This window comes from Vairimorpha necatrix, chromosome 8 (assembly GCF_036630325.1).
Source record: "Vairimorpha necatrix chromosome 8, complete sequence".
Lineage (NCBI taxonomy): Eukaryota > Fungi > Microsporidia > Nosematidae > Vairimorpha > Vairimorpha necatrix.
The window spans coordinates 1029768-1051507 of record NC_088823.1 but is presented as its reverse complement, the minus strand read 5'-3'; the positions used below and the strand labels follow the sequence as shown (position 1 = coordinate 1051507).

General features: G+C 25.1%; 5 protein-coding genes across 5 annotated transcripts; all 5 read right to left on the bottom strand.

The window, feature by feature from the left end:
* Positions 1-4772: 4772 nt before the first annotated feature.
* On the bottom strand, positions 4773-5498 carry VNE69_08193 (uncharacterized protein; the record flags this gene model as incomplete). The annotated part of the gene is made up of 1 exon (XM_065474514.1): positions 4773-5498. One exon carries the CDS (start codon positions 5496-5498, stop codon positions 4773-4775), a length of 726 nt encoding a protein of 241 aa, XP_065330586.1.
* Positions 5499-8893: 3395 nt separating this feature from the next.
* Positions 8894-9154, bottom strand: VNE69_08192 (putative glutaredoxin; the record flags this gene model as incomplete). The annotated part of the gene is made up of 1 exon (XM_065474513.1): positions 8894-9154. The coding sequence occupies one exon, from the start codon at positions 9152-9154 to the stop codon at positions 8894-8896; it is 261 nt and encodes an 86-aa protein (XP_065330585.1).
* A 124-nt stretch (positions 9155-9278) lies between these two features.
* Positions 9279-9875, bottom strand: VNE69_08191 (translocation protein SEC62; the record flags this gene model as incomplete). The annotated part of the gene is made up of 1 exon (XM_065474512.1): positions 9279-9875. The coding sequence occupies one exon, from the start codon at positions 9873-9875 to the stop codon at positions 9279-9281; it is 597 nt and encodes a 198-aa protein (XP_065330584.1).
* A 2422-nt stretch (positions 9876-12297) lies between these two features.
* On the bottom strand, positions 12298-12897 carry VNE69_08190 (putative SP-containing protein; the record flags this gene model as incomplete). The annotated part of the gene is made up of 1 exon (XM_065474511.1): positions 12298-12897. One exon carries the CDS (start codon positions 12895-12897, stop codon positions 12298-12300), a length of 600 nt encoding a protein of 199 aa, XP_065330583.1.
* A 2824-nt stretch (positions 12898-15721) lies between these two features.
* Positions 15722-19578, bottom strand: VNE69_08189 (putative SP-containing protein; the record flags this gene model as incomplete). The annotated part of the gene is made up of 2 exons (XM_065474510.1): positions 15722-16210; positions 19030-19578. 2 exons carry the CDS (start codon positions 19576-19578, stop codon positions 15722-15724), a joined length of 1038 nt encoding a protein of 345 aa, XP_065330582.1.
* Between the last annotated feature and the right edge of the window lie 2162 nt (positions 19579-21740).

Here is a 21740-nt window from a genome sequence, read left to right as displayed (position 1 = left end):
TTTATTTCTTTTTTTTACAGAATTTGAAATACGTTAAACATAGCCATTCTAAGTCTATTATTTTTTAAAAAAAGCAGGTTACAAAATTTATATAAATAACAAAATTTCAATATTTTTTAGATATCCATATGTAGTTCAAAAAAAATTATGTAATTTTTGTCGTAGAATACTATAAAACAACACAAGACGACATGGAATAGCTTTAAAAATTTTTCTATAAATTTATAAAACTTTTATTTATACAAAATTTCATACTAATAGATGATATATGTTGGAAAGGGCTTTGAAATTAATTTGAATTAAAAAATTTTACAATAAATATGATAAATTTTCCTAAATAAATATATAAGGTTTATTTTATTCTACATATTGTAATATTATAGAGAGATTTGAGAATAATTATGTTGAAATTTCTATGTACATACAGATACTCGTCTATAAAGAATATCTAGTAGTACAATACGCTCACAAGCTTTTACTTATTTTATCACATAAATACAACAAAACTTAAACTGTGTCGAGTATAAACTATATCAGATAAAAGAATCAGGGTGCGTGTCCAGGTAAAAGTAGCAATAGGGCTTTTGATAATATAGGAATATAGTTGTTTTAAATACGACACTTCTGTTTTACTTATCAAAAGGGAATCTGGACCATAAAGAACAACATTTTAGACGAAATAACTTAGATGTCGATCTCTGCGAATATAACATATGGAATATACCTTATAAATATCTTATTTTTAGACGTTTTGTCTAATTATATGTACAAACAAGTGCTTTATAAGGATTACTTCATTCTTGTTTCAACGTGATAAAATATGCACACAAATATTTCTCAGACAAATCATTTCTAAACGCGATTTAGGAAACTTAAAATTAATATTTAAAAAAAGTTGATAAAATGCAGTCTCTATAAGATTAAACCAATTACATCTGTTTATGTGGTTTTTACTTATATTACATATAACATTAAAACAACCTTAGTAATTTTTAAATAATAAATATTTATAAAATATTATATTTATGATGAAATATTTATCCGAAATATTTGCCTTTTTATTGTATTTTAATGCATTATATATTTCAAGATGATTTATATAAGCATTTCGTTGTAATCTTATAAATTAAAAAGAATGAAAACCAGGAGATGAAATTGTAAAAATCTTTTTTAATACATATTTTTTGTATTTTTTGACTAATAGCCCCAATTAGATATTTCTTTATCTATAAACATTAAAAATAATTTATTTAAGTAGAATATAAGATCTTACTTACTAATTACTTTTTACAAGCTATATTCTCAATCTCCTTGGGAGTCCCTCCTGAAATCCACATGTTGGGTAATCGAATGCCCCTCCCCGTTCAGAACAAGCCCATGTCTGATTAACATAGTTTTGGGCCTTCTAAAGTCATTTTAATACTCTTGTCTGTACATATGCTTCCGTTCTGAAATCTAATCGAAGCTCTTTGATATGCGAGCGGTGGAAATTAGTTACTGTTCCATCTCAAGTCATCAAATGAGGAATAATTTTCGGCTTATTTTGATAGAGAGAAGCCTTATGATTTGCAATCAAGTCGTATTTTCAAAAGATATATACAGCTTTTTATTCTTAAGATTCTAAAACATTTTTTTTTCTTTAAATAGCACGAGAAAGATAAAAAGACGCTAGTAACTCAACAAAGAAAAACATAATACAATAAGTATAACAAAATTTATCTTTTGAGGTCAATTTGAATGATTTGTTTCATTAGGTTGTTTTTATATACTTATATAACTTGAAACAATACAAAATATAGAAACTTGCGCAATATTAATTACTGTAGCCGACCTCAGTTTTTTTTTGAGTTGCAAAAAAATAAAGCGATTATTTCTGAGATGATAGATAATTGTTATGCAAAATATGAAGTAGTTTAGATAGTTTACTAGAATTTACTATGGAATAACACTTATAAATTTAATTACTATTTTTTTGTCGAAAAATCTACTATCATATATTCACCACAAAAGTTTTTGGATAAATACAAAATTTGTCAAGTTTCAATATTTACGCATATCTATCCTTATCAAAAACGAATAAAAAATTATATAAACAGAATAAATTAATCTATAAGTTACAAAACAGCTATCTATTGGTAATAATATAGATAAATTTTTCTTTTTTTTGAGAAGAAAGAATTTATATTTAAAAAGCCGCAATCGGGAATAATTTTTTTACAGATTTGAACTCCAAGTAAACATAATTGCATGAATAATAGTACTTTATAATCTATACTTAGAGAAAAATTTGAATTTATAATCAAAACAAAGAAAGTAAGTATAATGGATTGATAAAGAATTAAATAAATCTTTTATTGTCTGATATGCGTATCTTTCATTCAAAAAAATAAGATTGAACTTTTCTGATCATTAATATAAGTAAATTATAAACATAAACGAAAAAAAACAAAATTTAAATTTTTTTCTAAACAGAAGGAAGGTAAAAAAATATTAATGAAATAATGAAAAGAATTATCAATCGGCTAGAAGGGACAAAACTAATACGTACAAAAATGTTTACGAAAAATTAATATAAATCTAATGGTTAATATTCTTAAAAATGTTCTTGTGTTATTCTAGATTATTTTCTTATTTCTTTTTGTTGTTTTAAAAAATAAACAATGCGTTAGATTATTTAAATCATGTTACTATTTAAACACTTTTATTCTTAAACTTTTTGTGTTATAGCTAAGTAATTTTCATTTGGAGTACCTTTAGGTGTTTCTACAGGATTAAAATCTTGTCTCGTCAATGTCTTTTTTCTCTTATAAGGCCTTCTTTCATCCTAGTTTTCAAAATCGGACTTGATACTTTTATTATTTATATTGATATAAAATCAAGATGTTTCCTGTATTAATACATGAACCTCGAAGGAAAAATACACGGGGGCTGTATTTAACATATTTCAAGGAATTTTAAGACCTTTAGTTAATTTGAATGTGTTCGTAAATATCGTAATTTGAATTTATTATTATTGCTAAATTACAAAGTTGATTTTTTAAAATCCTTTGTATATACAAAAATGGAGATTTAAAGCATTGTTCATTGTTTTTATTGTTAAAAAGTTATAAAGTAATTATTGCAACGTAAATTTTTTTGTTCCATTTTTGCATCATAATGTATTTAATTTTTGGAATAGATTTTTAACATTGCAAAAACTTTTATTAATATCTCATCATAGACTTTTTTTTTATGTCATGTTAAATATAAAAAATTTAATTTTTATCTGTCGTTGCAGGTGGTACAGATTATAATTTATTCAATATTTTACTTAATCTATCACATAATTATAAAATTTTAGAGTAAGGTAAATAGATAATAAAAGGTATTGGAGCTATTAATTGCGCATGAAAGTCAAACATACAAGATTTTAATGGTTATGTACAATGTATTTTATTGATAAAATCGTTATGAAATGTGCACGCCAAATCCATTGATTAAATAATATCATATAACATTATAATTAAATCACGCATTTCGTCAATTTCACAGTATTAATGTTTTAAAAAAAAATATAAGAAAAAAAATTATATGTTATCAAATGAATTTAATAAAACGAAATTATAACATACTATTTCTTGTCAGTTATTTATTGAATTATAATTGTGGTGCTAGCTGCCTCTCTAGCCGCTCGGCTTGTTGAAATAAATTAAATCTGTATAATATTTATTGACTCTGGTTCTTTTCATAACTCGGCGAAGGGCTAAAAATTCATACTTTTATGTTTTATTTTTAATAAACGTCAAACATATCATTTATTGAGGGAAAGCTAGTCTCTTGTACAGTGTGGTATCCACCACTGAGGAAAGTATGTAAAATGTTTTTATTGTAATTTTTACTTTTGCTTTCCTCTACTCCGTACCCCTCTCCGGGTAAAATACCTTAAAAAAATGTTGGAGGGAAAACTGGACGAATCTAAAGGGAAAGATTATAGGAATATATTTTATAATATTGGTTATATCATATACAGTTTTCTAGATTATGCCTTTATTCCTCTGACTAGACATCTTCTTATTCGTCATTTGTATGTTGACGATGACGTTTTTGTTCACGTCCATGACTTCGCTGCAATTGAGATATGACAATCGAGGAGTTCAAGCATTAGAGTCTCACTTGCCCCTACTAGGTATAGGAAGGATGTCGTGTGACAATAATTGTCGTTTAAATTAATTTTTATATTTTAACTCTTAAAGGTTACCGAATAGATAAGGATTATTTTTAGTTTAAAAAGTAAGGGTTGTATGTATAAAATTTTTTGTTACAATATTATACAAATCTATAAATATATTGCTTATTTTTTTTACAAAATCTTTTAATTGTAAAATTCTTAACTTTTAATGTTATTTATTGATCAATTACTGACTATTTTGCTACGATTACAACGACAATATATTTGTTAAATGTGAAATATAAATTTTAACTTGAGCTAATTAGCTACACTGTTTATGTATAAAGCAGAAATTACAAACAATCGTAAGTTTAATACTTAATACCGAAATCACAAACTTAATGCTTAATATATACGCATGATTTTACTGACAAAATTAACTCAGTGTTAATCTTTCTATACCTTATGAACATACTTTTTTTGAAAGTTTTTTGACTTTTTAGAATATTTATAATACAAAGTTGTACATAAAATACATCAAGTACAAGTTATGTTTCTATTATATAGTGTTTCCATCTTTAACACATTGTTAAATAATTTAAAGTATATAAACTAGTTTATCTTATTAACCACGACTTCCAATAAATTCAATTTCTCCCGGCTTTTTAATTTTAATATTTGAATTCATAAGATCATTGTACAATTGTGTTATATGCCATGGACATGATTTTTTTATTCTGACATCAATAAAATCGTAAACTAGTTTTTTAATTTTTTTTATGTGGTTTTTATCTTCAAAAGATGAGTAAAAACTTAAATCAAAAATTAAATCATAGCTATGATATGCTAATAATTCAAAAAGATGTCCAATGGGATGTAATCTTATTTTTGTTGGTTGATTTATTAAAAACTTTGTTACAAATATTTTAAAATAATATCGAAAATCATGTGAATGTTTATGCCTATTCATATTATTAGTTATGTAAATTATTTCAATTATATCTTTATGGGACATTAAAGCATCGAAAACAACATTAGAGGCTTTAAAGATTATTTCCCATATAATTACATTGTAAATAATTTTTTTAGGTTTGAATCTAAAATGTTCAACACATTCAAATGTTTCATTAGTAATTTGACTATCATACCAGGAATTATAATTTTCAACAGTAACGGAGTCGTATTTTATATTAAAGGGCTGAACTTTATATTTTTTTACATATTTTTTGTTGTCGTACATCAACACACTATAATTAATTGATGCATTGCCCGTTACAGCTAGTCCTTTATCTATAGAATGAGACAGATTAAACGAATTATATATTAATAATAATAATGTAAATATCACCATTATAGGGGGGGTTGAAAAATTATATAATAATTGTTTTATGTATTTTTTATAATTTTTTTTTTGTTTTTATGTTTAGCAATATTCTTAATGTTATATTTACAAATAAACAATTTTATATACTACATCGTTAGTGCAAACAAATACATCAACACGTATTAATTAAATGTTAAAGTAGTTTCTTCTTTAAAACAAAACAGATTACTCAAAACTTTAAATCGTGAAGTAAAAATAAAAAATAAATAATATGATATCACGAAATTGTCATTATTACAAAAAGTGTCAAGTTGGGCGATAAATTATATAGCTTTTTATTTACATAAAAATACTTCGTTGGGTGCCTACCTATGATTTTGACTCATGCGTAAGTATGATTTGTAAATCATGTACAAAGTTAAAAATTGTAACTTGGTTAATGATGGTAGTTGCTGTCCTTAAATTTTTTTTCTGTTTTTCACTTGAATGCATATGATTAAATTTATCAGAAGTAATACGTCGAAAAAACATATGTTAAAGCTCAGATATATCGAATAATATGATTTTGAATGTGATGTGATCCAGTTAAATAATAAAACTATTGATACAGTAATGACGAATTAACATTTTAAAGACATATAAACACTGAAAAACTTCATAAACAGAGATCAGGAAATTGTTTAACGTCCGACGAATTATATTTAATTTTTAAAGATTCAATATAGTTATATAAAAATACAGCGGTATACTATCAGAGATTTCGAATTATGTATTATTATTACAGTATTTGCATTGTATCTACAGTGACAATGAGATAATGTAATTTCTACTATTTTTCATCTCGCGAAAATATTTTTAATGTAAGTACCAAGAATTGTTGTTCAAATATTAAGCCCTAGAAATAATTTTCTACAACACAATCATTATTTTTGAATATCTAACAAGTGACTATTTATACATAGACACGTCATTAAGTTAATTTTATTCTCATCTACAAATTTTGAACAAAGAAATTTATCTTATGATTTAAAATATTAGATAACAAAATCTTTCGTTCTACCATTCATAAACTTGCGAATAAAACAATGAAAGAGATCTTAATAAACATGAAAAAGATCATGGGGTCGTCAAAATGGCTTTACGTTGTGAAAAGTAATTCAAACGGTCTATCAATACTGTAGCAAACATGATTACATATGATTCTTACGTAATCAAAATTAAGATTAATAAAGCCAGAAATTTCGAAAAAAAAATTCTCAGTAAAAAATGCATAAAAACAAATAGTATTTAATATGAGAGTCGATGTTTATTTTTTAGGTTTTTAAACAAAGTAAAAGACGGGCAAAAAATATGTGACAAAATAAGCAAGAATTTTTTTTTACTTTGATATTCAATAAAATTTGAAAATTTGTTTAATAAAAAAATAATCAATTGTTTTACCTTGAAGAAAAGAAATGTCAAAATAATTAAAATTGTGGATATGTATATAGAGATCATGAAATAAATTTTTTAGAAATTCCTTATCTTTCATATCTAAACCTAAAGACACTAAAATTACTATAATTTTGAATCACAAATGAATACAAAATAGAAATCAAATATTTTTTCTTTAATTCTGTAATGATATTGTACTGTAAAATTACGCTAATATTTTTGTTAAATTAATCGAATAATTGTATAAATATCAATCTCGGAAATTTTAATTAATTTATATCTTAATACGTCTCGCATTTAAGTTCAGATTTGCAAAATAACAACGATACAATAGAAGCGTGTAAAAATTTTATCTGAAAAATTTAAGAAATGAAGTATGATAAACACATTTAAAATTTACGTGTAAGAGATATAAGTTACCGAAGTCTAAACCGAAAACTAATCCAAATTATGTATTATTTATAGTATCTTTTCTTTATTCCCGTTTAAATTCGTAAAGAACTAATTTGTAACTAAGATTAGAAGCATAAACTTATGCTAAACGTACTGGATTTTGTATTGATTTTTATAAAGGTTATGATTAATAACATTCCAATGACAAACGCTGCTCGATATTATGAGACATGTTATTAAATATACTGTATAATCAAGTTTATTGGAAAGAACTATATAACAGACAAGAATTTTTAAAATTATTTGCAAAATTCTACATATGTCAATCAAACATTGGCTTGGTACTTATTAGGAAGTGGTATTAAGAGCCCAATATTTAGATTTCAGAATAAACATCGGAGAAATATCGAAAAGATTGTGAGTTTATCTTGTGAAAAGTAATTAGTAAGTATGATATTATGCCCAAATTAATTATTACTTGAATTTAGTATGTTTGCACAGAACAATATAGATTTTAATACTACTTTTCACATCAAGCAACATTAAAATGGCAACTTTAAATTTATCTTGAATTGTTTTTGTATTGTGTAGATTTTACAACTTTAAGTTTTAAAATATAATTCAATATATAAAGAAGTATTGTGTAAGCAATTTAAAATGATCTGAAGCGGTAGTAAAAATATTAGCAGCAGATGAACAAAAAATAACATTGATTATTACTTTAAAAAATTTGTATAATGTACACGAGATTTCTTTTTTATACTATACATAAATAAATTAACGTATAGCAAAAAAAAATAACGTAGAAGTAAATAAGGAGTTTAAAACGATTCTGTCCAATGGATTTTTTGCAATTTAACTAATTAAGTTAAGAATAAAGATTTTTGAAAGTTAATTATAAATATATAATACAAAAAGCTGAATGTGACAACGGAGCATTATTATAGTAGTGATTCAAATCCAGTTCTTTATAACAAATGATGTTTTTACAAATAAAACGAAGATTTTATTGCAAAAAATAAAATAGATTATTAAATATGAATGAACACAAATTATTTAAGACTTTAAAAATACAGTCGGTGTTGAGAAAGAAAAAATTTTAAATAACATTGATTTTGGCTCTTTTTATCAAAAACTAATATTGTTTGGCCGAGTTAATCAATCAAAACCCCGAGAAAAAATGGAATTCTTTATGTATCAAAAATAATTAGACCCAGCTACAAATACACATTAAATAATATATAAAATTATGAAGATCAAAACCAACCTTTCAACTTTACAAAGATTTTATTGCATCGTAAAGCACATTAACTATGGAATTATTTAAAAGATTTAGAGTCGAAATGTTATACATGCAAAGAGTCATTCGGGAAAAAATAAAGGCTTAAGGATAATAACAACTCCTTATCAATAAATATAGTTAAAATAAAATTCTATTAGTGCATGACTTGAGGAAATTGTTTGCGTTTAATGACCCCGCGTCAAATATATCAAAACATTGGCCTGTGATTTTTGACGCGTGCCACACTCTCTTGAAAAAAGAACTTCGTAAATATAATTGTTGACTAAAGAAAAGAATAAATTTTTATTTAACATTAATTCTCAAAAATCTTTGATAAATCACTACATCCTCCAATAAATTTCCTATCCAGAACTATTAAGGGGAAAGTGCGGTAACTGTATTTATTCTGTGCTTCTTCAGTTAGAGTTTTGTATTTATCTTTATTAAATTTCTCAAATTTAACCTTATTAGATTTTAATATTTTTTCAGCTTTGTAACAAAAAGGACACTCCTTTAAAAAGATCATGAAATTTTCATTGTCTTGTAAGGCTTTTTCTAATGTTAGCGATTCCATTGAAGGATCAAAAAATTTTATTTTTATAATTTTTTGTCAAGAAGTTTGACCAATAAAATAAAAGCTAATTGTGAAACAATTTTGTGTTACAAAATATTATACAGACATTTGAAACTTAAAAAAATTAATCTTCTTTATTCTTTTTTACATCTTCCCCGTGATAACACCACAGAGGAATAAAACTGTCTATAAAGCCACAATCTGCGAATAAATTTGGGAATAACCAAATGCCAGGAGAATGTGTAAAATAAGTAATTGAGAATAAAATAATTCTTATAACTCCCAAGACTAATAAAAATGCTATAAAACCACCACACAAATATGAAGCGTAAGATGCGAGCACTTTTAGATTTGAAGGCCACATTTGGAACATTACCAGGGAAAGTCCTAAAATTATTACGCCTAGACAAATGAGCAAACTAAAATGACTAGATTTTTCCTCGCTCCAAATATAAAAATCTTTTTCTGTAAATCTGTAGTCCAATAAAAGATCACATGACTTTTTATTCTTTGAATCCATCTGAACTTTAAGAATAATGCTATTTATTAACATGTAAGATACTAACTCCTTAATAACTTCACTGGTGCAGCCTTTTAATTCTAGTGCCTTTAGCAAATCTACGCCTTTGAAAACATTGACCCTTTTTGCAGATCTTAGTATTTTCTCCTCTGTTGGAATTTTTCTTAAACATTTTTCTTGTTGGCAAAACAGCTTTTCCATTTGGGGCTAAAAAATAACAGAGAAGAAAATAAAAAGAAATGATCAAGTTTTATCTTTAGATATTTGAAGATTTATAGATATTAGAACATAAATTAATTTAAAAATCCAATAAAATAATATTTGGTCTTAATTTTGTTAGAAAATTTGTGAAGCGCAGTAATCATGCATTATCAAAGTAAACAAATCAAAAGAGCAAATTGTTATTTAGTTATGTATGGTGCTCAAAAATTATTTATTACTTTTCATGATCAATAATTTAATGTTTGATTTCGAAATAATTATTATTTCAAACATATAACAATATTTTTAAATTACACAAAATAATAAAACATTCTTACTAATTCGTTTTCTTAGATGAAATTACACCTTATGGTCATTAAATGTGAATATTTTATAAAAAGAAATGAATTTAATTAGGGTATGCTTATTGTAGTTTATATTTATAGTTTAACAAGGGTAGGTTCCGCGTTAGCGTCTCCTGCTTGAAGGTAGCTTTGTGGCTCCATAGTCCTTTCCACATCGGCTTCGTCTCCTCTCCTTCGGTAGTCCAGAGAAATGCTTTTTAGCGTCTTCTTTAGCGTGATCATCTTGATGTACGCTTCTACCTTCTTAGGGATTCCAAGTCTTGTGGTATATGATTTGTGGAACTTAGTCACTATACCGTTCCAAGTGATTACTTGGGGAATTATTTCTGTTTTAAAACCATATATTAATCCCAGTCCGTTCGCAAGGACATCATACTTTCTAACTTATCGTTTTCTACTTGCTGTAGATTCTCTTGTGATATGACACCTATTTCAATTATTATGATCAATTTATTCTTTTTATCTACTACGACAATATCAGGTTTATTATATTCGATCTTTATGTCCGTTTTTATCGTCGTGTCTATTCTTATTTCCACATCTTTTTTTGCAACTATCTACTGTACTGTGTGGTTTCTTAATCTCTTCTTAGGCTGCACTTTAAATTTTTCACACAGTAGTAGGTGGATGCATTTCACTATTTCATTATGCCTTCTCATATAATCGTGTCCTAGCATTTTTCGCATCTTTTCGCTAGGTGATCCACTGTCTTTGCTGATTTATTGCAATGGGGGCAGGTTCCAATCGATCTATTAAATATATTTCGGTCTTGTAGGGCACATAACTTACTTTATGTCCTGGTATTCGTGTTACCTACTTTAAGCCATAGTGATGAATTTTTAATGTCGACTATTTCATTTTCCTTTGCCCTAAACAACTTTTTATGTTCTGTTTTATTATTTATGTTGTTGTATAGGGTATTTAACTGACCCTCAACTAGTGCTTTCTGATCCACATCTATTAGCTTATACTTTTCCTGGACGTATTCTTTAATTAGAAAAAAGAGTTTTCTTTTTTTCCTGGTTTATTATAATAACTCGTCTTCTGGGGTAAATATTGACCGATTGTTCGAAGTCTGTCCTTAGTTTGAGTAGCATGCTTTCACTTTAAAACACTGCACTAGTTAGTCCTCCTCCGAGCGCATCGTGGAGAAGGTATAGTCTTTCTTTGCATGCCGGCTGTGAATGACCTTCATGTATGTTCAATGATATTCTAATAAAAGAGTCTATCTCGACAAATATTTCGGTTCTATAAATTACAGCACCCTGCTTTTCCGAGCAGTCTCCGATCTCAGTACTCACAAGGCGCTTACTGGCTTAACTTCGAAGAGCTGACGAGTTCCGGTGCTTTACAGTAGATATGGCCGTAATGTATATTTCATAAACATAATTTTAGAATCTTTCTTTAAAAAACATTTTTGACATTTACATAACTATACTTAGCAGTATCTTAGTTTAATTAGACGAGTTTTGTCGTATCGGAAATGTATATGCTGTTTAACTTTCAATTTTATTCAACTAACCTCATGTTAACGAAAATTCGGACCAAATTTGCAATAAAGATTAATGCCATGCCAAATATCATTTTGCTTTTACGTGTGTTATAAGACCTTTTGATGAATTTTGCAATGGTATTTGTGAACAACAAAATTAAAAAAATAAATCTGGTGCCATTTTGATGCATGGTAATTATTCGAAGAAGTTTTTTGTAATTAAATTTTTAAAAAAAAATTTATGATCATTTTGAATTTTAATTTGTCATCAAAAGTATCGTATTGAGATAAGCACCATTAAAATTTCTTACTCTTGAAAAAATTTAAATTTTAAGATTCTAATAGCTAAAGAAATATACAAGAAAATTTATAGATATTTTTTTCAAGTAATAATACGCTTGTCTGTATAAAAATATATATAAATAAAAAAATATGGAAACAATATAATGACTTGGATCATTTTTTCAGTTACAAAACAGTGTAAAAATATCTTCAAAATTATTATTTACAAAAAAGTTATTTATAAAAATTTGTCTCGTTACAAATTACTAGATGATCCAATTCATTATATTCTAATATCTTCTGCGACAAATTTGTTTATGTTTGCAGAATAATATACCAGATACATATTTTGTATCTCAGCTCTATTCATGAACCATTCATAGAGTTGGTATTCATATGATTCAGTTTTAGTAGCCCCAATTTCTTCAAACATATTTTCATCATTAGTCTTCATGTCTATTTTATTAAAATAGATATCTTTTTCGTGTAACTTTGCAAAATATTTCATTATACCAATTAACATATTATTTTTCTGTTCTTTATCTGAGTCAATAACATATTGTCCGTTATTGAAAAATTCGCTTGACTCGATAATGTGAGCTATATTTTCTAATAAATTTTGATATTTCTCTCTTTTAATATTATTTTCAGTAGTATAGAAATAAAATAGAGCTAAATGTTCTGCTCGTATGTCATATACTTTCATTTTTTCTTTTTTAAAATCCACAATCTTGTTAATTTCGGCAGAATCCTTATACGAAATGTTATTTTTTCTATAGTTCCTACCTTGATAGTGTGCAATGGTTTCTACCCGACTACTACTCATGTTCGCTGTCGAACTACTTAAAATTGTTATAACGAAAAAAATTATAAACAAATCCATGGGGTGCAAAATTTTTGAATTTTATATCAAAAAAATTATATTAAAAAATAGTAGTAAATCAAATTTTATAAATTATCGAAAAAGCAATGTTGATAATGTTTTATAAGGTGTCAAATTAATTTTATAATTGATTGATTTGACTTACGTCTTTTAATATTTTATTTTATATAGAAATAAAACAAAATATAATACATTATGATAATCACACTTAAATTTTTAAAAAAAAGGACATAACACAGAACAATACTATTTGTTTTTCTTTCTCGCAAAAAAGGTTGTTGTTTCATTATAACAATGTAAAAAGTATTCGTTTTTAATTTTTCTTGTTTTGAATCATTAGATTGTTTATTGGAAATGGAATGTCATATTAGGCAGGAATAAGAAATTACTAGAAATATTAATAACATAACTTGCATTGGTTTATAAATAATTGAAGCAATATTACAGCAACTTCTAAAAGTCATGAGAAAACTCAACCTGTCGAGAAGTATTGGTCTAAAACGATGACAATTAAGAGGTCACCAACCTATAGCATTGTATTTGTCTTATATAAAAGTCAATAAATAATGTATTTATAATTTACTGATATTTTACGTCTTTTCAAAAGAAATTATTAAGAAACAAATAAAATTGATGAAATGTTTATTTTAGTATCGAAAAGACCTTACGTTTTCAAATCTCATTATATTTTGACTTTTTAGTAATATGCATGTTTTTTATACAATTAATTACTTCAATTTCAGTCTTTTACATTTTATGTGTATATTCGTATGCATATATTTGTTAATTTAAAAAAATTAAGTATAGCAGTTCATATAATAGTATTTATTTCACGAAATTATCTATTCAAATATTTTTTCACTTTTTACTTCGTTAATATAAATTATTCAAATCATTTTGCAATCTTTTTAAGAATTTTCTGCTATGATGACAATTAAAATAATAATATTCGAAGTCGGCAATAAATATCTAAGTTTAACCGTTTTTTTATCATTTTTAAAACTGCCTATCATTATTTTTCTTGATTATCATCTACAATTGACTTGATTCTTATATATTATAATCTCAATCTTTAGATTTGCGATTTAAAGGAGAAATAAGCATAAGGTGCCATGCTGTGTAAATTTGCATATTTTTGATTGGCAAAATCTATTATCTATGGACACACAGATAAAGCGTTTAATAATAAGTAATAGAAATAATTGTTGAGAATAGTAAACGTAGGGAGTATTTAATAAAATTATCGCTATTTAATTTTATCCAACAATAATCAACTTTTTTCCCTGTAACTATAGATATTATTTTAAATAAAAATATTAATATCAACTTCGCTCCTAGATTTTTTGAACACGCTTGAAAAATATTTGCATGGTCTGCTTTTTTTCTATGACATAAGCTGAAATAATTCTTACACCATCGGTCGATTTATTATTTTTATTATTATCTTACAAATGTTTTATTTAACCTTGATAGTTTTTTTCGTATTGTTAAAGTAAGATTTATCCTAAACTTTGGATAATCTGAAAATTATGATACAATTAGCGCGTGTATTGTTTCAGAGTAAATTAAAAAAATATTATTTTTGTAATTATCCTTACACTTTTTCTATGAATTATATCTAATATTTTAATCGTAAATTTTATTGGTAGGACATACACAATGTAAGAAAATAATTTGATATCTATGTAAATATGAATTTTTGTTAATTGTTCGAATTATCTGTATAGTACTACATTTATATTCAGGCAATCCACAGATATTATTTACTATATAAATCAAAATCAAATAAATATAATTTTTTGGGTATAATATTCGGCTTATTAATTACTTTTCACAAGATACGCTTACAGTCTCATCTTGCAGTTCCAGGACTTCCTTCTGAGATTCACTCATTGGGCTCTCGAAGACCCCTTCCTGATCTGTATAAAGCCCATGTCTGGCTGACATAGTTAGGCTTTCTAAAGTCTTTTTAAGGACTCTTGACTGTATATATGCTTCCGTTCTGGGTTCTAATCTGAGCATTTTGATATGCGTACGGTGAAAATTAGTTACTATTCCATCCCACGTCATCACATAAGGAATTATAAATCAAAATCAAAAGATTATTTTTTGTTTTAGTGAAAATAATGGAAAAGTCAATATAGTTTTCCATGCAATTAAATTTTATTCGTCTTTTTCATATTAACACATAAAGTTTATATTATAAAAAATTATGCATTATTTTTGTATTTTTAAAAATGTATTCAACAATTTAAACAAGATTTATTGTTGCCGAACTAATAACTGGTTTTTTACTTATAATGTAGCACTGAAATTGTTTTAGCATACGCAATTCGTATTTCGAATAAAAGCGTTAACTTTTTTCAGTGTTGATATGTTGAGGTTAAGTTTTCACATAACTAAATATATAAAAACCCCTGTTAGAATATAATTATTCCAACTATCTTGATAGGACCCCTACTCACAATTCAAATTGGTTTTTTTCTCTAACACTTCTAATTTAATTATTAATCATATAATTGTTCAAACCGTAAAAATATAATAATATAAATTTAATTAAGTTATTATACGTAAAAAAATAGATTCCATATATAAAGTACAACAAATTTTGCAAGGTAAAAATGATTCATTAATAAAATTGTTCATTAAACTATAACAAAAATTTTCAATGCTATCTGAATCGTTATAAATTAAAAACAAAAAAAACTATATGTAAATTGTTTAAATATTCTATACGTGTCTTTACAAATTATGAAATAAATTAATTTTAATATATAAATATTTTCATATTTTTTTTTGTTTTTTTATACTGAATTCTAATTTATCAGTGAATCACTTCTTTTATTGGTATTTTTTCATATTCATAAACCAGAATCATTTTTTTTGCTTTAATTGTGCTTATAAACCAAAAATATAAGTTATATTCATAAAAATTAGGCCTGGGTCCTTCTAAAACTAATAAGTTGACTAAATTCGATTTTATCTCTCCTTCATCGAAATAGATATCCTTATGATGTAACTTTGCAAACGTTTTCACAGCTCTTTTTAAAGTAGCTATTTTTTGGTTTTCATCTTTTTCATCAGCATATTGTGCGCCATTGTAATATTCATCGTCCATAATTTTTTCAGCTATATTTTTCAGTAATTTCTCTTCTTTTATAATGTCGAGCTTCACTAGTTTTGCATATCCTAAAATAACAGTCATTTCATTTACTCCTATTCTTCTTAACACGCTTTTATCGTCAAAATTTATAATCTCAGTAATTTCAGGTAGTTCATCTCCGTAATTTCCGCTATTATACTTTTTTAAATTCTTAGCTTTCGTATTTATGACAGTAGATATTAAAAAAAAAATGCAAACAGATACATAGGGGTTAATTTTTTTTAATTAAATATCGTAGATATTTTTTAAAGGAGTAAAAATATAAATTTTTTAAACATGAAAATATAAATATTAAATTATTTACAGCTAAAAATAATTTACAAAAAAAATCAATCCTTGTATTGAATAATTGATTGGTCAGATTATCCCTTTGTTATAAGGAAAGATATTTTATTAATTATTTAAACAGTGCATATTTCTGGCAAATTATAGTTTTGAATTAAAAATAATATTAAAAAAAGTGTATAAAAATAAGATTATATGCCATAATTAATATACGTTATTTTTTTAAATCTGATAAAATTATCATATATAAGCACTTCTGATTTAAAAAAGAGATTAGCCATTTATATCACAATCATGTTGATATCTTGCATACTTGTTAAAAATATTTTGTTTAAGTCATTATCATGCTTTTAGGCTGGCCACAAAGTTTTCCAAAAAAAAACTTTCACTTTTTTTTAAATTTTTTTTAACATTTAAGATAATGGTTAAAAATTTTTACAATTTTGATGTACATAACTATATCACAAAATCAGATGCCATAAACTCATCTGTCATGTCTTTCTGAAGGCACATCAAACGTTCCATGTCGCCTTCCAAGACGTGTCCCGCAAACAAACAAACCAACGGAAGGTATAATATTTTTACTACATTAGTAAGTACGCCAATGTTTGAATTAAGTGTTGAAACACTTGATTAATAAAAAATAAAATTTATTAGAAAGTATGTCTTTGAAGTTAAAAAATATTGAATAAATAAGAAAACCATAAATTGATATATTTAAAATTATCTGAAAAGCCATGTTAAACGCTACAAAGTCCTATCTATACAGGACAATAATATTTACAACTTTCTCGAAAATAAAAAATTACGCAACGAAGTTTTTATGATCATTTATTAATCTATATACATATAGACAGTTAATCTATTTTGCCGAGACACCTTTTATTATTTTTAGATATAGTTTAAGAATTATTTTTTAATTCTAAGATTGGGAGTATGAAATGTTGCGTCCAATATAATAAAATACTTTACATTTTTTTATGTCCCCCATGTCTCCAGCCGAAATTTTATATTTGTAGTTTTATAAGCACATTATATAAAAAATGATTTACATCCAATCAATGTATCGAGTACTGTTTCTAAAACCATATATTAATGAGTCTTTGTTTCGAATGACTAACTATCTTTAAGGAAAAAAAATTAAAATTCATCGTCGAACTAATTTGTAAGAAAAAATTAATGATATGAAACCTTTAAAATCACATCACACTAGTTTTAAGCACTTTTTTATAAAATAAGACAAAAAAATTGATTTTATACGTGAATTGGTGTCTGATTATGAGATATATGGTATCTGTTGGAACATTAAAATGTGTACACAAATTGTATTTTTTATAGTAGATATTACCGAGTCAAGCTACAGATGATTTACTTAGCATGATTCACACATTATGGCCCAGCTAGCACAGGTTTAACGTTACTTTAAGGTGACAAAAACAATCTAAACTTTTAAAAATCGATGACTGTTGAACTCAGGATAAGATCCTTTGAACTAAATTTTAAATTACGAAATAAGTAAGACGATTTTAAAACCTTCCTTATGAATTATAGACACGCCGATACAAAATTTTTACAGACAAATTTTAAGCGCCGACCTGGAAAATGCAATTTATTCATGAGTGATTATGCTGGTGTAGGATTCAGATGATAGTAGAACGTTTGGATTTGTATCATGATGACACTTCTCGGATATAGGTATTGTGCCGTTTAATTTCATCTTCTAGTAAAATTTCGTTAATCGATATATATATATAGGTGGTATTTGAACCTTATAGAGCCTTAGACAATGAGTAGAGCAGATTTTCGTATTTCAACTCAAAAAGAGACTTTAATAAGTAAAAACCTATAAAATCGATGGATGAATATCTGGTTTCAAGTATTTTGATAACCTAGTTATATTATCAGCGTTTTAATTTTTAGGCAAAAAAATTACATTTACGAGATTTTATCACCATGCAATTTTTTGCCTAGATTATTTATCTACTCTGTTATCAAAACAAAAAACTAGTTTTTTTTTATACAAATCTTTGATTGATTCCAAATCCACAAAAGCTCATTTTTTCTTGGTATTTTCAATTTTTATATTCTAACAATTTTTACATTCTTACAATTTGTGTTGGAAGTTTTTAGAAAACTAAAATGTTAATATGTTTTTCGCAATCTAATATGCTGTCCATTTATTCAAATTAAATATATTTAAATTTTTTAGTAATGCATTTTCGGCACTTCTTATTCACGGACATTGTGTTAAAATAAATTCATAAATCAATCATTTATTATCCCATATAAACATATATTGCTTGGATATTGATTTAAAAGCTATTGTTCGAGTCTCAAGCAACTTTTAATCTCCTGAACTTCAATGTCTCAAAACTTATTTATTTTTTTTCATAAAAGTCAAACTGAAAAGTGTGATAAATAAATTTTTAGAAACCAAAATGCTTTATCAAATACCCTTACAAAGTACATGAAATTTGTCATGAATATAATAGTAGTACGGAAGAAAAGGGTTCAGCCAATGTAAAAAAAATAATACCACTTTTTAATATATATATATATATAAATGAATAAATCAACCTATAATTCGATTAAAAAATATTTAAAATTTCAAATTCAATATTTTTAACAAAAATAAATACTATTTTAATGAAAAATTAATGTAATCATGCCCATACTTTTTTTACTTTAAGCATTTCTATGTAATATAAATCTTTTTTTTCAATTTTATATACCAAAATTATATTTTCTACTTCAATAGTATTCATGAACCAACGATAAAGAATATATTCGTAAGACTTATATCTAATGGGTCCATTATTAACTTTTAATTTCTTTCTAACTTCTTCATTAATTTCTTTAAAATCAAAATAGATATTTTTCTGATGCAACTTTGCAAACATCTTTATTATACTAGTTACCATATCAATTTTTTGATCTTTGTCTGGTTGATAAACATATTGTCCGTTATTATAGTAGTCATCGCACTTAATTACATGGGCTATATTTTTTAATAACCTCGTTTCGTCTTTATAATTAATTTTGTTTTGTTCGAAATATTCTAAAATAACAGACATTTCTTTTACTCTTAATCTTCTGATCATTCTTCTTCTTTCAAAATTTATAATATTCTTGATATCAATAATTTCATCTGTTATACTTTTCACATTTGTTTCAGATTGAGCACTCAGATTTCTTAAAATAAATGTTAGACAATAAAATGTAAACAAATTCATAGGGGTATTGATTTTTACATATGAAATTATTTTTAATAAGTAGTAACAGTTTTAATTTTTTTCGAATCATACAAATTAAATAAAAGAATAGTCTTTGCTAACGAATATTCTAGATTATTAACTAATTGTGTAATAAATAAAAGAATGAGTTATATCGTCCGTTGTTATTATAGTCTGCATTATAACCTCGATGACGATTCTTTTATACATTTCGATACACATTTCATAAAAATGCATAAATGAAAAAGTTGATGTAGTTACAAGGACAAATCTATCGACTTGAATTAAAAAAATTTATTTAATTTTTTGCCCTTTTTTTCGTGTTTTTAAAATCTCCAGTCTACTCAATTGAATCTTATTATGTTTAAACTCTATCAAAGATAGAAATAATGCTTCAATTTGATAATTTTAGGTGTGTTTAGTTTTTGCTAATATATTTTTCATTTGAATTATTATTTTTATGACTAAAACTCAAAATTTCTTTTAATATAGCTATATAAAATTAGTCTAACTTTACCTAGAAAAAAAGTAAAGAATAGTTATTTTAGCTAAGTGGTCGACATATATTGCATAAAAATATGTCTAATTGTATCAAAACTGTTTTCATCTCTATTTAACTAGTTATATTTACTTAAAAGCATTTTTTTAAAAAATCTACTTTATTTTTTTCTCAAGGTGTAAAAATTTTAAGAGAACATACCATCAAGCCTAATATCGATCCCGTATTCAAAATGGGAAAGGTTACGCTAGTTTTATATTAGAAAATGAATATAAATATAAAGTATAATGCAATTACACAAATCATAAGAATAAATTTTAAAGAAATGTAATTCAAAGATATTTTAAAATCAATTTGTATTTTTGTGGACATTTAAGTTTATGGATTAAATTTATATATATCTTTTTTCGTCTTTATAATACAAATAATTTTTAAAATGTTGACTGTCATTTCACCAATGTATTGTTGAAGTAGAATTTCCTATTCAAGCCAGCGTCCCATTTTGCATTGATAGATTTTTTTTAAATTATATGTAACTAATACTGTTTTTTTTTATTAAATTTTTTTTAGAGTAAAGAAATTGTTAGGTTTGACAATTATGTTGATTAAAAAAATCTAACTATATATTTATAAATTGATTGCTTGTTTATTTCAAAAAATTAATTTTGAAGTAGTTTCTATTATTGTTTTATTATAACCATGGGGAACATTGGCTTTAATAAAAACTTTAAAAATGAGTTCTGAAGTAAAAGTTTTATAAATTTCTTTATATTACATGCCACATTTTATATATCGTTTATCTTTTTAATTATACACGCAAATTCCCACTATGAAAAGTAGTTCAGCAGTTTATTTTTTTTCAATAAGATTTAATATATTGTATATTTTAGTCATATGTCTTTTTAACATAATATTTTGTGTTGAGAAATAGAATTATATAATTTTATCATATATTTTCTCATAGTTCGTAAATAACTTTTTTATTCCAAATAAATAGTTTGCAAGGAGTTAAATCATGACTAATGGGTTGACTCCTTGCAAATATTATAAAATTTACACCCAATTTAGAAATTTAATGGTATAATTTAATTAGTTTGCATTTTATTTACGAAAGTCTAGAATACTATATGTATTAATAATATATTTGGCTTTTGCTATTATCGTAAGTTCACTAAGTGCTAATACGCATTAAGTTTTTTATATATGTTCGTTTACACATACTAGAACTATCGTTGTCATAATTAAATTTATTAGTAGTTGGTTTATATGCTTAATCCGCCTTAAAGAATATGACCAAGAGTTTTACGCTTTAATGTATTGTTTTTATAAATAATGTAAATGAGTTATGGCTATCTCAAACCAGTAGAAAATTTTCAATATTGAGTTTTTTGAAAATAAAATTTTCAATATTGAGTTTTTTAAAAATAATTTCAAATTTTAATACATGTTAACAAAGCTATCTTATCTTTAATAATGTCGTAGAGACCTTACTTTGGAAAGTATAAGAAGATTTTTAAATGTTTAATTATTTATTTTCTTCAATTTAAAATAATTTTTTTTATTAAATAACAAATGTTAATATAAGATCAGTCAACTGAACATTTCTAAAAAGCCTTTGTTCTATGTTCAGTCTGGTACTATACAAAAATAAATTTAATTCTTA